Source organism: Eublepharis macularius, chromosome 8, assembly GCF_028583425.1.
Source record: "Eublepharis macularius isolate TG4126 chromosome 8, MPM_Emac_v1.0, whole genome shotgun sequence".
In the NCBI taxonomy this organism is placed as follows: Eukaryota; Metazoa; Chordata; class Lepidosauria; order Squamata; family Eublepharidae; genus Eublepharis; species Eublepharis macularius.
The window spans coordinates 82,023,582-82,040,624 of NC_072797.1; the positions used below are offsets into that span (position 1 = coordinate 82,023,582).

Genomic DNA, 17,043 nt, shown 5'->3' on the forward strand with positions numbered 1-17,043 from the left:
CTTCCATATTGTTCTGTTTATTTGGACACGAGGCTTGCTTGCTGTGTTTGGAAATCAGTTGGGGAAGGAAGGAGGATTAAATGCTGGTCCTCTCTTCTCTACTTGCTGATAAGTCTAGTTTTACTAGCATACACATGAAACCACTAATTCAGATAAGATTCATGAGATCGACGGTGTTTGTGGTGACACTGGGACTGGGAAACCTTGTAATGTTTTGCATGTAATGTATTTAATTTGGATTTTATTTCTGCTGGCTAATGCAGGGATTTTTAATCATTGTTACTGTGAGTTTAAAATGCAGGCCTCTGAGGAAAGAAGCGGCGGGCTTGATGGGTGAGTGGAGTGAGATGTGATTGGATGATAGCTGTACCCTGGGGGCAGAGTGAACTGCAGTTTTTAGTCAGAGACCTAAAGGAAAAGGTTTTTAGTCAGTCTTTTGGTATCTCAGAGAAAGGATTTTTGCTAAATGAGGCAAACTGTGTGGAGCCTGAGAAGCCTGGGTCAGTTTATGTATATCTGAAATCAATAGGGTTCTTAACATACTTTCACCTGCTGGCCTAGCCTGTCAGAACCCAAGACTCAGACTGGGTAAGACCTTTTTCACACCAACTAAAGTTTTATAGGCAATAGCATATCATGTTCATTTATCCTGCATGTTATTTCTCCCGCTGCCAGATATTCCCTCTTCCCAATTACTAACTGCCATTCCTGAGACCAGTGTGACAAGAAGAAGAAACCAGATATCGTTCTGCTATGTCTACAGTAGTAAGCCCTTTAAGAATTGGGATACAGTTGTTTTAAAATAAATAAAAAATAGACGCCGCTTCCCTGACAACCTTTTAAATTCTATGCTATTTATTTCTGGATTTTAAATAGCTGAAAGCTGCTTTGGGAGTCATTTTTTTTTCCAGAAAAGCAGAGTGATTTTTTAAAAATTGTTGTAGCATATCTATCACTGGGAGAAAATCAGCCAGAGTGCAGTTACCAGAAGATGTTATCCACGCTTGCCTTTCTATTTATTTTCAGGAAAGCAATAGAACCCTAGAACTGGAGCTTGGAGATAGTAAAGAAATGGATATGGGCAAACAAACTAAAAGGCAATCCAGACAAAATGGAAGTGCTCTGGATTTGAGATAAAACTGATTTGGCAACAAGCCAGCAGCCACTTTTGCAGGGGGTTGCTCTTTTTCTGAAGGACTGTGTCCCCGATTTTAAGGCTTCTGGATCTATTCCAGTTCTTTTATAGCAGCAATTTTACATCATTCATGCAATCATCCATATGCAACTGACACATAGAGAGAGCTTAAAAACTGCATACATTTATTGGGAAACATCAGGTGTGAGGGAACAAAAAGTGCTGGGAAATATAGACTCAGTCTTTTGAGTCACCCATATGAAGCTGCCCAGGATTTGAGATCTGCTGGCAGTACCCTGCTTTGAGGGCCAATGGAATTTAAAGTAATGTAGTGGACACACAAGAGAGCTTTTGGGGCATCACTCTTTAAGTTAAAGAACAGATTGTCAGTGTGCTCATTTCTCCTAGTGAAATACTTGTGGCTCTTAGGTTGGCTCCAGTAGAAAATTTCCACTGACAGAAGGGTATAGATTTTAGCCAGTTCCCTCTCTCCCACTTCAGACCTCCTCAGCTCATGCTGTTCCTGGGAGTCCCTTGTTCCTCAGAAGCAGCATTTCAGGGGGCATTTGGGTATACAGTGGGAGGCAGAGAAGTTTTGATTCACTGATGGAAATCCCTTCTTTAATCAGTGGAGATCTTGTGTGGGATCCAACCTGTTATATTCTTTCTGCTTGTGATCTGCAGGTCCATTCAGCAACTTGTTTCTAAAAAGAAAGCTACAAAGGCTGGAAGCCAAAGCTTCTAGTTTACTGATCTCCTGTTATGTGTGGGCAGGCTGATAGGTCTCCCCCCCCCACACACACACCTTCTGCCCTCTGATGCGCATCCCAGTAGGTGTGAATACTCGGCACTGAGGCAAAAAGCTGTGTGCATATGTCAGAAGCACTTCATTATGCTTGCACCTGATAGAGGGCTCTGTCTCACAAAAGCATATGCCACAATAAATTCATTCTCTTTAAGGTATCTATAGAGCATTGCCTTGTAATATTGTTACTTCACGTACTCCAAGACTGGTCCCTTTGCAAACAGGTTCTGGAGCTGATCCTTGGTTCCCTTTAAGCCCAGAAGGCATATTCACAATAGACTCAAACTAAGTAACAGCCATTTCTTCTTTCCAGGAAAGCCTTTGAATTATAGTCCCCTACAGGATGGGGTGGAAATTCCTTAAAAGAAATTTCTCAGCACCTTATCCAACAAAAAAATCCCTGAATACTGGGGCGGGGGGAGGGCTACTATAGTTGAAATTATATAAATATAAATAGATAGTGTTAATAATGTACCCAAAGGCTAGGCAACTGTACCTCCGCTATGCTGAAGTACCTCCAACTGTACATTATAACATTAGTCTTCTAGTCTGTCTTTTTTTCATGATACACGTTCTTCTTCTCCTGGAGAGTTTTAGAGACCATGTCATTTTTTTCCTAATGATTCACTCTCCCCCAGGGTTGGATAAAACAATGTAGCGATTTTCTCAAATTATGCAAATGAATAGTTTTTCCTCCTGCCCCATCCTAGCATTCCCCCTCTCCATAGTTTTAAAATGTAAATGAAATCCTGCCCTCAAATCATAGCTGACTTATGGCGTCCCCTAGCGGGGTTTTCATGGTAAGAGACTAACAGAAGCGGCTTGCCATTGCCTGCCTCTGTAACCCTGGTCTTCATTGGAGGTCTCCCATCCAATTACAGGGGAAGAAAATTCGTCTTCCCCGCCCGAAGTTATTGACGAAACAAAGAGGCGGACAACGAGGACGATAAAGCAAGAACGGGGGAGTTCTTCTGGGCTGTGCGTGGAGGGCAATCTTAAAGAAAGCAAGAGTTGGAGGAGCGGGGGAAGGGGGCGGCCCATGGAAAAAAGAGGTTCCTTCCGGAGAGGCTATTCAGGCGGAGTCTGCTGCTCCGCGGTTCCCTCCGCTTTCCTGCAGCGGCCCCGGTGTGGACTTCTGCTGCTGCTGCTGCTGCTGCTGCGACTGTTTCCTGAGTGAGGCGCTCAGAAGCCGCCGGCGGCACTGAGGGCGCGAGATGAGCGGCGAGCGGCGGTTGCTTCGTCGGTTCGCGCGGCGGTGGCGGCGGCTGCTTCTCCCTTCTGCCGCTCTTGCGTGGAGGGGGCTGAGCAGGGGGCGGAGCGGGGCGGGACCAGCCGTGCGGCGTTGACAAGGTGCTGCCCGGGAAGCCTGAGAGCGCGAGGGCCGCTCCTTTTCCAGCCGCCGCCGGGCGAGAAGTTTCACTCCGAGCAACAGCTCGAAGCCGCTGCAGCGCGCGACGACCACGCCTCGCAAAGGCGGTCTCGGGTCTGGAAGTGTGACGAAGGGGGGACGGAGGCGGCGGGACCAGCAGCTCGGTGGGCGTCTCCTGGTGAGCAGACCCCGTCCCGTGCTCACCACCATGGCAGCGCGCTCCCGGCGCCCCTGGCTCAGCGTGGTGTTGGGGCTCGTGCTCGGCTTCACCGTTGCCTCCTGGCTTATCGCCCCCAAAGTGGCTGAACTGAACGAGAGGAAAAGGCGCGGGAGCAGCGGCGGCTTTTCCAGCGGCGGGGGCGGCAGCAGCCTCTGTTCTTACTACGGCCGGGCGGCTGGGCTGCCCGGGGGCAAGAGGCAGCTGCAGCCTGAGGCGGTAGCGGCAGCTGGAGGGCTCGGAGGCGCCAGCGTTAGAAGCAGCCGGTGGGAACGAGAGCCTCCGCCGCCGCCCCCCGCTGCGGAGGACGAGCCCGTGCCCAGTCCTCCAATTGCAGCGGGTGGAGAAGGAGACCCGCAGGAGGAAGAGGAGGAGGAGGAGGAAGAAGGCGCCGGCCGCCGCCACGGCAGCAGCCACAATGGGAGCGGAGACGATGCGGGCGCCCCGGGCTGCGCCAAGGACCGCCGCTTCCTCTACGTGGGGGTCATGACTGCCCAGAAGTACCTAAGCAGCCGCGCGCTGGCGGCGCAGCGAACCTGGGCGAGCTCCATCTCCGGCCGCGTGGAGTTCTTTTCCAGCCAGGGCTCCATCCCTCCGCCTGCTTTGCCGGGAGAACCTCCGTTGCCGGTCATCGCTTTGCCCGGGGTGGACGACTCCTACCCGCCGCAGAAGAAATCCTTTATGATGCTCAAGTATATGCACGACCACTATTTGGACACCTACGAGTGGTTCATGCGGGCAGACGACGATGTCTATATCAAAGGTGAGCGAAGCTGCCCTTGGCCTCCACATCTGTTGTTACTGCTGTTTAGCTCTGCGCTGGACAAAGTAGTAATAAAGGGAACCAATTCTGAGCATGTATAGAGTGTATTTTGCCTAGCTGCTGAAGTAGTGTATCTGTGCATCTGTGGGATTACAGGAGTTGCAGGGACCAGCCAGCTGAGCAGGACTTCTTGGTTGGACTCTCAGCACTTTTTGTTTAGAAACCTAAGGGCTGTCATCTTTTTCATACTTAGTGGTGTCCTGGGACTGTCCTATGGAAATCTTTTTAAGGTTACAATCACCTGCAGGCATCAAACCCCTTTGTACACAATGTAATGGGCTTCCCGCTTGTAAGCTACAAGTGGGCAAGACTAGAATCTGTCCCATGTGTGGTGTTTACTTTGGAAGGCTAAGAGAAAACTGACAAAATGAGCTCTCTGAATAAGGACTTTGAAATCTCACCTGCTTCTCTCAGTCTTCTGTCACTGATTACCTGGGCAAGTTTCTTGGAAAGTTACACCAGTCAGTGTGCCTTTTATCTGCTTACCAAGTTAAAGAAGAGTGAGAGCTAGCAGTTCCTTCATCTCTTCTCTTCCCTCTCCCCCCACCCACTACTAATTGAATTTTCATGTGCCCTATTCCAAAAATCCAGATCAGGTTACAAGGGCAGTGGTACTCGCGCTAATTGTTTATAACTGCCTGAGATGTTATAGCCTACACCAAAGAGAGAAATGTCTAGTTCCTCTGTGGTTGGACTAGATTACTGCAGAGAGGTTGTGCTTCAGAAGTAACATATTCATTAACATAAGCAATTCCTTCCACACTTAAGGAGTAGGAAACAATGGTAAATTTCTTCTTGATAGGATTAGTGAGTTAGAAGTGTTTGCCTCTGCTTTAAATGCCCAAGGACAAAAAATTGTAGATTCCTAACAGTGTCACCCTAAGCAGAGTTACCCCTGTCTGTTGAAGTCAGTAGGCTTAGAAGGGTGTAATTGTGCCATGGATGGCTTCATTAGTAACCTATTAAACAATAACTTATGGAATGATAATTTCAATGGATTTAGGTGCAACTCTGCTTAGGATGGCACAGATAGTCAACAGAATATCAGTTTATTCCACAGATTTCCTTTGGATTTTGTTGATTACATTCGGCATGATCGTAAGTTTTCATGGCACAAATATTAGTATTATAACATAACTGTATAATTGTTATATATTTGTATAACTAAAAAAATAGTTCTGCTCATTTGCAATATCTGAGACCAGCTGGAAGGAGACCTGTATATGAGTAAAGACAATTTGGCTCTAGTGGACGACAATGGCATTCTTAATGATTTTTTAAATATGCTTTTGATTGAAGTTTGTCAAACTCTAAAAGTATTGTAAGTCTTTTAAAAAGAAAAATAGGTATGCAGTGAATGTAAATAAACAAGGATTTATTTCAGTTCTTTAATTTGTTACCTGATATACTTAAAAAAAAAGGTTAAGGCAGTCCCCTGTGCAAGCACCGAGTCATTACTGACCCATGGGAGGACATCGCATCACGACGTTTTGGCAGACTTTACGGGGTGGTTTGTCATTGCCTTCCCCAGTCATCTACACTTTACCCCCAGGAAACTGGGTACTCATTTTACTGACCTCAGAAGGATGGAAGGCTGAGTCAACCTTGAGCTGGCTATGTGAACCCAGCTTCCGCCAGGATCAAACTTAAACATTACAATTTTATTTTATTTTTCTTTTGAAAACATTGATGATGACCTCCATGAACTCTGTCTTGTTTGAGCCAGACTTTCAGTCCTAGAAACTGAATCTATGAAAAGGATTAGCAACACAGAACATTTAGTGAGTACAGTTCCTTCATTGCTAAGTAATCCCAGCCAGCTCTTCAGGTATCTAAAGTTTCTAGGCCAGAAGGTTTGACTTCTGGTTCTCCATACTTCCACTCCCTTTGAACTTGAGTGCAAGCTCAGAAGAACTATATAATTTAATAAGTGATATGTTGAATATTTCATATTATCAATAGAACTGTAAGTTTGGACCAGAATAGGCCGGAAGCTAAAGCAGGTTTAACAAAGTGTTGTAAAACTGAACAATATCTGAATTTGCTTAACAGGATTATTGACTATTTGGCCTCACCTGGAAAAAAAAGATCTTACCATATCTTACCCATGAATTCAATTTAAAAGAGCAACTGCAGAGATACTACATTCGGTTTTCTGGGAATTCCACTATAATATTCAGTATACTACACTTTAGCTTCTTTCATCACTCAGCTCTCCAGCCTAGGGGTGGCAGTCCATCCTTATCTTACCCTTTGTATGCATTCAGGTATTTTTACATGTTGTCTTCCTGTATCCTTCTAATATAAAATTTGGCTTGGAAACAACTTTGGTTGTTTAATTACAGTTTTCTCAGTTTTTATTCTTTCCTATGAATTTAAATATACTAATCAAGTTTGCCCACCCTTCTTGTCACACTCTTTCCATGGATTTGGAAGTGTTCTCTCCCATCAATCATCAATAGAAATCTGTGTATATAAGCAACCCTATACGTACATCTGTGATGTGTACCTCAATGTACGTTTCCACCCTCTCATCTGAGCCTAGTTGAATTTGTTTGATGGGTTTTGATGTGAATGTGAATGTACTTCCAAATCCAAAGACACCAGTTGTTACAGACAACTTCCTTAATATTAAAAATAATATTCTGCAATGCACCAGTCTTCAAAGGAATCAAGAAGTCTATAAATTCTCCAATATACTGTTTACTTTCTTTTTAAATTTAATGTCCCATTTCTAAACACCTTCACTGGCAATTAAATTCTGTTGATTATAATAGCATCTACTTGATAAATATACAGCTATAGTTTAATTTCTTGCATTTTTATTGTTATAAGCAGCAGTTAGGGGGGGAAATAGATGTTTTAATTAACAATGACATACTTACCTCAAAATAAATTCACTGAAATCAAAAGAATTTAATTTAATTCCAATTGAATGAAATTAAGAGATGGACATATCCAAAGTTCTGCACTAATTTGCTCAGTTTATAGGGAATTCTGGACCATGTGCATATTGTGCAGATGTGCAGAAATATTTCAAGGCTTATGAACCTCCTTACATCCCTTTGTGTGCTTTTTTGTTATTTGTTGGAGCAGAGACAGGTTTTAGGGAAAGTGATTTGTAGTGTTAATAGTTTAAACTGTAATGTGGGAAGACAAAGTGGTCATAGCATGGTATTAATATTATTCTCTCTTTCTTTTAGGGGAAAAATTAGAGGAATTCCTAAGGTCACTGAACAGCAGTAAACCTCTCTATTTGGGGCAGACAGGACTAGGAAATACCGAAGAACTTGGAAAACTGGCTCTTGAGCCAGGAGAGAATTTTTGCATGGGAGGACCTGGGATGATCTTCAGCCGTGAAGTTCTTAGGAGGATGGTACCACACATAGGTGAATGTCTTCGTGAAATGTACACTACTCATGAGGATGTAGAAGTAGGCCGGTGCGTTCGGCGGTTTGGTGGAACTCAGTGTGTTTGGTCTTATGAGGTAAGAAATAATGTATTAATTGGCAATGATTTTATATGCAAAAATATAAATTATTTAATGAAGTTCTTGTGATTTAGTAAGTACAGGCTACTGCTAGAAATACTCTGTCAGTGCAGAATTTCAGCACGGATAGTGAATGTTGCTGGCATTTTCTGAGTCCTGTTTGGCTTTTACTATGCTAATACAACCAAATGTAATTGGACCTTTGTGATGGAATACTGACAGCCACATTAAGTGCAGTATGTGCTAAAAGCAAAAACACAGCCTTAGCAGACATTTCTGGGTCTGGAACTATGTAGAGCCCACCAAAAAAAAAAAGCATGGAACATCACACCCCTCCCCCAGCCTGTGCCAACAGAGTTATATAACTGAGAAGTAAAATACATACATACTAATGAGGCAAGAAAATGTAATTGTGAAGTATTATTCCTGAATAACGCTGCTATTAGAAGACAGCTTATAGTTACTGTATTGAAATAACATACTATTATTATTAATATCCTGATATATGCCTTGCCTTAAATAACTTGTTGTATTAATAATTTAGGCATATTTTTTCAAGTTATAATTATAGCCACCAGGTACATAATTAGGAATGAGGTCATTGTACTCTTTATTTTACATAATAGGAAATACTCTGGCTTCATGTGCATGTTATTCTGTTAAACTGGATAACGACAGGACTTGGTGCTGCTTCCCTTACCCTGATGAAAGGGTTCTTTTAAAGGTATCTAAATGTTTTTAGTGTGATCAACCCAAAATACTTGTTTTAAACTGTATTACAGTTCATGAACATGTATGCTTAGAAATATTGTATATTACTGTTTCTCTAGTGCAGTATTGTAGAACTTGATGTTATACTGATACTGCAGGGATTGTTAGGATGGAATTAAATATATCACAGCTGTGTTTAGGATCAAAATGAGACCGGCATGTTAAACCTAAGTACAGTAATTTGATATTAAGTTCTGTTGGTGTCACCAAGTACTTTGTTTAATTTCCCTTGTTTTCAAAGAAAGTGACCTATACACTTTCTATGCAAGTTCTTTTAGGTGCTTTGGCTTGAATAAAGATGAAGAATAGTGTAATGCCATAGCAAAAGTCACATCTCTCATCATGTGATCCTGACTTTGCAGTTTAAGTAAAGATCCGCACACAGGTGAATCAAACTCCTGATAGACTTAGGGCTTGTAGACTAAATACTTAGCGACCTATCTTATTCCGATTTGTAATGGTTCAGACATGTTGCTGCCCCTTTCTTGACTTACACGTAGCCACAAAGCTACAGCTTCGTTGAATCGGTGACTCTCTGTATGCAGTTTCTCTTGATATGTTGGGAGTTTGTTAGCAGTGGGCAGAGGTTGCTTCTGTTGAAGTTTTCTTCAGAGCTTGACCTTGGAAAGGGGGAATTAGGATTGAATTAAGCATAAATTTATTATTACAATTATTTGTAGATCCAATGTGAAAATTCATGGGAGCAGTTCTCAACCAACCCTGCTACTCTACACATGTTCTGTCTTTCATTTGTCTCAGTTGTTCAGAATTGTTCAGTTGTCCTAACCACTTAAACTCATCAGCAGAATCAGTAGAGAATTCGTTTTATTTTTCAGAATTTGCAGTGTAGCATGTTTATGCAGAGGATATGATTTTTTCTTATACTTTATCGCTGCATAAAGCCAATATTAAGCCTGTTGCTGAGCTTTTGTGTGTGTTCCTTACTCTTCCCACCTCACACAGAGGTCATTGATGGAAACTTGGTTTAAAACGAATTCTGGTTAGGATTACATTACATACATATGCAAGCTCATGGGTTAACCAAAGGTCATTTATTCATTCCCACAAGCTGGGACTCTAAACCAGGGTTTAATGCAGATGGTGATAATTGGGGAGTCACTGATTCAATGAAGCTGTAGCTTTGTGGCCATGTGTAAATCCCAGTTTGTTGTAATTGGGGGCAGGGAGAGGGCTAACTATGATTAACTAGCATGCCTACCATCCTTCATTGTGGTTCTAAAGTTGGTTTTAGAGTTGAGTTTAAAGAAGGAGTTGTTCATTGTGCTCTGCATGAAAAGGAGGTGGGAGAAGGAGTGATGTATACATACATCAGCAACCTAGGTTTGTGCACATCTGGGATTAATATCTAAATAACAAAATCTAGATAAGCAGATGAAATGTAGGGTTCATGCAATTTGTAGCTCATGATGCAAAAACTACTTCTTACATCAAGGAGGGTTGTGTTTTTTAGACATATCCAGAGAAATGCATGATGTCAGATTAGGAGATCTGCCCTGAAGCCTGCTGGATTTTGATCTGACAAATGGATTTGCTTTGCAAAGTTGTTGTGAGGATAAAACAATGAAGAGAGAACCATGTCAACTGCCCTGAACTTGTAGAAAGAGCCAAATAAAAATGTATAAGGTAGGTGGTTATCCACCTCCCCCTTCCATTTTCTGAACTGCTTTTGAAATAGAGTTTAGAGCGAGTTTACAACATGGTTGGGCATCTGTTATATATGAAGAACCAGAAGCTGACTCAAGTGGATCATTGGACCTTCTTACCTTACTATTCATTAGGTTTATAGCACTAGAATAAGGTTTGTAGCAGTAGAATAAACAAGCAACAGCATTGAACTGTAGTAAATTTTAAATAGTCAATTGAATTGTTATTTAACTAACTTGGTGTAGTAAAACTACATGTTTACTATTTAATACTATAAAAAGATCTACATTTAGGTAGAAAAAAATCAAATTCATAATTGTAGGATGGGTGAGACTTGTCTTGACAGTGAAAAGGATATAGAGGACCATATATTGAACATGAGTCAGCGGTGTGATGCAGTAGCTAAAAAGGAGAATGTGATTTTAGGTTTCATGAACAGAAGTATGGTGTCCAGATCATGTAATGTAATGGGTACCACTTTACACTACTTTTGTTAGCCCTCATTAGAAATACTGTGTTCAGTTTTCGGTACTGCAGTTTGATGTAGACAAGGTAGAATGTGTCCAAAGGAGGGCTGCAAAGATGGTGAGGGATGAGGAGTCCAAGTCCTGTGAGAAAAAGTTGAAGGAGTTGGACATGTTAAGCCTGGTGATATGATAGCCAAATACTTGAAAGGCTGTCACATAGAGGATGGAGTGGAGTTCTTTCCTGTTGTTCTGGAGGATCACACCAGAACCAACAGGTTAAAATTAAAGCAAAAGAGTTTTCGGCTAAACATTAGGAAGAATTTCCTGATGGTTAGCGTGGTTCCTCAGTGGAACAGGCTTCCTCAGGAGGTGGTGGGGCTCTCCATTGGAGGTTTCTAAGCAGAGGCTAGATGGCCATCTGACAGCAATGCTGATTCTGTGACTCAGTATGAATTTAGGCAGATAATGAGAGAAGGGCAGGAAGGGACGAGCCAGTATTCTGCTCTTTGAGCCCTTTATTATATTTCAAGGGTAATGCCAATTGCTACTTTGGGGTCTGGAAGGAATTTTCCTGTAGGCAAGATTGGCCAGGGATCCTAGAATATTTTGCTTTTCTCTTGAGTATTGAGCAGCAGTCACTGGGAATATGTGTGTATGTGGGTAGCTGTGAATTTTCTGCATCGTGATGGGGGTTTGACTAGATGAACCTTGGGGTCCCTTTCAGCTCTATGATTCAGTGGAAACTAAATTGGGTTAATGAACTACACAGTATGTGATAAGTACGTAATGCTGGCAATATAAGCATTTTATAAAAATAAAGAATGGTTTTCATAAGTGTTTTGAGGTGGTGAAGTAAAACTTAAGAAACAACTTGAGCTTTTCCCTCTTTGCTCTGAGTGAACAGCAAAGGTTGCATGGTTGCTTAATTCCAGACTTGCTTCCAGTTTTTTTCTCCACTCCCATCCATCTACACTGCCAAAAGTCAGGTTGCTTTTCAGTTTTGTGGTGGTGAAGTAAGATGAATCTGTGGTTTGATGATATAAATGTCTGACCATTCCTTACACACAAGCAAGAAAAACTGTCTGAATCTCATCATCTCCAAATGGTTGTGAAAATCAGTACCCATCCTTCAGTCATAAATGTGCTTGGTGGGCATTTTTTCAAAATCATGGAAACATAAGTGTGTTTAGAACTACAATCTAATCACTCATTGCTTTTCAAGTAAGAGACCTTCGTAGATTTGCAAAGTGTCCTTTAATAGCATGAAGGGTTAGAATTCTTATTATGAATATGATCCTAATTATTGGCACAAGTGGTTTAGTAGTAAAATATGCTTCCTCTATTGTCACTATTTCATTAAGCAGGAAAAATCAATTTGAATAGGACAGCAAAAGAGGTTATGTGCCATTAAAGAAAAATGCAGAAGAGTAATTGGATTTATGCATTATACATCAAGCTTCAGCCAAAGGTGCTATGTTCTCTTGGAAAAAATATTTTGTGTATACAATGTAAGAAATTCAATCTTTGATCTGAATATTTTAATTCACAAAAAGTTAGTCAGAGTAGAATGCAATACAGGAAAATATGTCCTTTATAATTATTGTTGTGAAACCTCTTAATTGGGGTTCAGTCATTTGAGAGCAAAATGCTAATTTTAGTTACTTACCCTACATTGAAATCTACTGTGATTGGCTGCTATGCAGAGCACTAACTAGGGATCTGCTGTGAGCATTAGAAAGCAAAATAATGTATCACAAACTCCTACTTGTAAGTAAATCTCACTTATTTTAGAGATGCTTTTAAGTGCCTTTGATTTAGTGCGGTTGGAAATACGAGCATTTAAAAATTTGTTTTAGACTTTATATTTAAATCTGCCACAAGCATACTCTAAAACTGTTCCATTTTCCCCAATGAACTCACTGAGGTTAATTTAGAATAAGCGCAGTTTATTTATGGTCATCTTAAAAATCAAATACTTTGAGAAAAAGCCCTGCTGATGTTTTAAGTACCTGGTCTTTCTTTCAGGTAATTATGATATATATTTACTGGTTTGTGTAATACCAACTATCCCATCATAGTATATCTCCTAGGATTAATTGAATAATACTATACTGGATCTTAATCTTCAATGCATTTGTTGAAATGCAAATACCAGTGAAATGATAGGGTACATTTGGATATTGGATTGATTCTAGGTCTGAGCTTAATGATCTTCGCTACTGAATATTTTTGGCATGAAAGGTGTTACCAAGGGCACAGAGGGGGATACCTGTCTGTCCTTTACACGTGTATCTCTCAGCTTCAAGGCAAGGGATTTAATGCACAGGAGAGGAGGCAGTATCTCTGAAACGATGAACAAGGTGAAGCAAAACCAAGACCTGTCAGGTATAGAAGGCAGAGTAATGACCAACTATCTCTGGAATATATGGCTCAATATAACATAGCACTTTGGAATAATGAGTAGATTACACAGGAGTAAAATTGCCAAGGTGTATTTGCAAAAGATTGAGAAATATACTAAAATTAATCACACAAATGTAAATCATACGAATTGTGATATGAGCAATCAACAGGCAGTTTAAATAATTCTTAGTGGTATAGATCCCATTTATGCTAGATGCATTCACCCACCAATAGTGCAAAAACTGAGTCAGCCTATGAGGGATGTATGTGTATGATGTCCAGGAAAGAGGAGAGGAGAAGGAGAAGAAGATAGGACTGCTGTGGATGAGAAGCAGAATGGGAGAACTACTGAGTGTCATACTGAGGAAAGGAACCACTGGCATGGAGGATGTTGGAAGCGGGTGAGGGAGACTGAAGAAGGAAGGAAGGGAAGGGTAGCTGAGTTGAGCGGGGAGTAGGGATGTGCAATTCAGTTTGGTATTCCTTTAAAAATACTGAATTACTGAACTCAAAAGGGAATACTGAATCAGATTCAAGTTTACCGAATTAATTTGAGTTAATTTGGTAAACTTTGGTAATATTGGTTGGACTTTGCTAAGGAACAACAAAGAAACACCATTTCCCCACCTTTTTTACCAGATGGGAGGGGGGAGTGAGGCAGAGGCAGGGGGAAGGGGGAAGGGGAAAGGAGAAAGGGAGGGGGAATGAGTGAAAGAGCTCATTCTTACAGGAGCTCTCCTTTTCTGGCCAATGGGATTCTCTAGAAGGCCAGTACCTTTTTAAAACTGCCCTGCAAGGAGTTAAATAGGCAGGCTTGCCTCAGAGCAGCCTCCATTTTGTGTGCTCTGGCTGCCTGAAGAATCTGAAACCCTGCCTGCTGCTGGCTGTGGACTCTCTCTGTGGTTTGGCCTGGGCCTGGCCTGCTTTGCACTGCATCTGGATCCTGCTGCCCAGTGGATTCCTTCCTGCTGCTGCCTGGTTTGAGAGTCATACACTCATGAAGTTTTTATCTTTCTGGAGGGAGGGGTTGGCTTGGTGACTAGGAGGGATAGGGTTGGGGGAGGGGAATGGAAAAGATTTTCTTACTATGCATTTTTAAAACTTCTTTTGCTTTGTGGGGGTGCTTTGGTTTGAAGTTGGGTATCCTGAGAGGGTTTTGAAGTTGTGAAAGGTGAACTTTTAAAAAGTGCTTTTAAGATAGGCAAGTTGTAGGTCTTGTAAAGCAAAACTTAATAGGTGGCTTTTAGGGACCAAAAAGAGTTTTTTCCATTTAATGGGCTTGTGTAGGAATTAATAAGAGTTCACATTCTAGTCAAATTCTATAGATAAATAGGCCTTCTTCCTGGACCCAGGATGTGCAGACTTTGTTCCAGGAGCTCATGAGAAGGCTGCAACAGGGCATCACGTTTTGGCTGCAGAAATTTGTGCTAACACGAGTGGGTGGAATTACTTGGACGACTTTCTATCATGGTGGTAGAGGGACAGGCTGTGGAGTAGGATTGGACCTAAAATACCCGCTCAGATCTGTCCATCCATCCAATCTATCTAATCTATCTATCTGTTCATGTATACTATATGTTTTGTACCCTGTTCTGACAGCGGTAGAGAAGAGAAACTTCAAGTACTACATGTCACATGCTAATGTGCTGGATGATAAAGTTACCTCTCAAAAGAAAGGATTCATTAAGTCGCTGGGTTGGTTGTTATTGTTAAGGGCACTCCTAAGTGGAGTGGAATGTACACAGGTTGTTCATTTTGGACTTGGTGAAAGGGGATCCCAGAGAATCAACGAACAAAGACTTAGTTGGGCCATGGGTGTATAACAGCTTTCCCATTGGGAGCTAGTTGGCTCATTGGGCGGTACATATGATTCCCCTTAGGGCCTTGGGAAGTCCAGTAAGCATGACCCCTCAGCAAAGAGAAGTCTGTGGGAAGTCTCTGCAATGTTTCTTAAATCCTTTCCCCTAAATGTTTACCTTCTGTTGTGTCAGTTTGGGGGATAGACTTTGTTTCTCTGATTGGCTTTTGTTAATTTTCCTCTTTTTCAAATTAGGTCTTCATAATTCTAGGAATAAGTTAAATTGTTAAGTAGGCAATGAAATTTGTGGGATGAACTCAATGGGGATAAAAAGATGCCAATTCAGAATGAGAGAAGTTTGTGAGTATCTCCGTCTTGTATTAAATATGTTGTTTGGGCACTTGTTTCCATCTAATCCAATATTTGGTTTGCAACAGTAGCCAGCCAAGTACTTCTGGGAACCTTTCAAGCAGTACATAACAACAAAAACATTCTTCTTGCTTAATTCCAGCTTCTCCCTCTGAGGCGGAGGACATCTTGGGTGATTCCCACCGTCCAATCGGGGAGGCAGGAAATGAAACATCTTTCTTCCTCTTCCCTTGTGGGTGGGATCACCCTTGGTTTCCCAGTTCTTTTCCTGCCTCAGGGGAGAGCAGTAGGGTATAGGCTAGCTCTGCTACCCTGTCCTACTATTTACTCTTTACTCTTTATTCACCTTTTGTCTTTGCCTTTTCCCTTCCCACTTCAGCCTTAGAGTCTTACCTTTCCTTGTTCAGTTCCTTTCACTACTCTGTGCTATCTTCCTTCTTGGTCCATACCCTTATTCTTCCTTCCCTGCGGAGAGGAGTCCTCTACTCGCAGGGAGACCAGGATGGCTTCAAGGGAGTCTTCCGACTCTGAAGACTCTTTCATGGACAAAGCTGGAGACGGCTCCCTAGGACCAGTCCTTCCAGTGGCAGGGGACGATCCGGCGGGAACCGACGCGCCGCGGAGGCCTGATCGGTCCCCCGGGGAAGACGCTTCGAGGAGAGAACACCCTGCAACAAAGCGCCCTCGTCTGTCTTCACCCAAGCCAGAGAGGGCAGCGCGCCATGGAAAACGAAAGCAGACCGGCGAGATGGCGCGCGACTCGATTTCGGCGGGAACGGCGGCCAGCCGCGACTTCCCGCCAAAACGCGGCAACGTGCTTCCCAACCTCCCGGCGGGAGAACTTGAGCACGGATCGGGGCCCTCGTCGCAGGATCTCAGTGCGATGCCTCCAGGAGCTCAAGTAAGTGATCCTTCTGAGGAGCTGTCGCCCCAGATCTTGGCTGCCATCAGGAGGTCCCTTAGAGAGGAGATCTGGGCCATTAGCAGGGGGCAGACTTCAGATCCTGATCGTTCTCAGCCCATACCAGACCAGCCTATTCCGGGTCCTTCTCAACAGAGAAGCACCTGGCCCACTAAGGCGGCCCGCAAACAATCTCTAGGCCCGACCACTAACAAGGTCTCGGCCTACTATGATGAAGATCTCTCCCTCAGTGACATCTCAGAGGAGGGAGAATTTCTGTCGGAGGAGGAGCAGGAGTTAGACCCCACCACTGCCCAACCATCCAATAGGTTGTTCCAGCTGGAAGATTACCAATACCTACTCTCCAAGACCCTTTCAGCCCTGGACCTCAAGGATCCATCCGAGGGAGAGGAGGAGAGAGAGGAGCCGAAGCCCTCGGGCCTCAAGGCTAGACCCAAAGGGAAAAGGGAATTCTTCCCCAGGTCAGACGAGGGTCCCAAACTGTTCCCCTTCCCTGAATATTTCGAACGCCAACTCAAGGCCGAGTGGCCCACTCCGGCAGCCACAAAACAGGTACCCAACTATACGAGAAAGTTATATGTCTTACCTAACTTTGTGGACGAGCTCTTGCAGGTGCCTGTGATTGATGCCCCGGTGGCAGCGCTACAGTCTCAAGGTCTTCTCTCCGAGGACGGCCAAGGCAACATTCGAGACGGCCTGGATAAAAAAGGGGAAGCCGTGCTGAAGAGGGCACACGAAGCAATGGCTATTTCCATCAAAGCCTCGGCCATAGCCTCTATGGTATCCAGAGCCTCGGTGGTGTGGATCAG

The 17,043-nt window shown here is 43.0% G+C and overlaps 1 protein-coding gene across 1 annotated transcript in view; it reads left to right on the forward strand.

The window, feature by feature from the left end:
• The first annotated feature begins 3,517 nt into the window (after nucleotides 1–3,517).
• The window catches only part of CHSY3 (chondroitin sulfate synthase 3), a 129,294-nt gene continuing 115,768 nt past the window's right edge, over nucleotides 3,518–17,043 (forward strand). Inside the window, exons 1-2 of the mRNA XM_054986950.1 lie at nucleotides 3,518–4,289; nucleotides 7,553–7,836. Coding sequence (XP_054842925.1) covers nucleotides 3,518–4,289; nucleotides 7,553–7,836 — 1,056 coding nt within the window. The remainder of the gene's footprint in view (nucleotides 4,290–7,552; nucleotides 7,837–17,043) is intronic.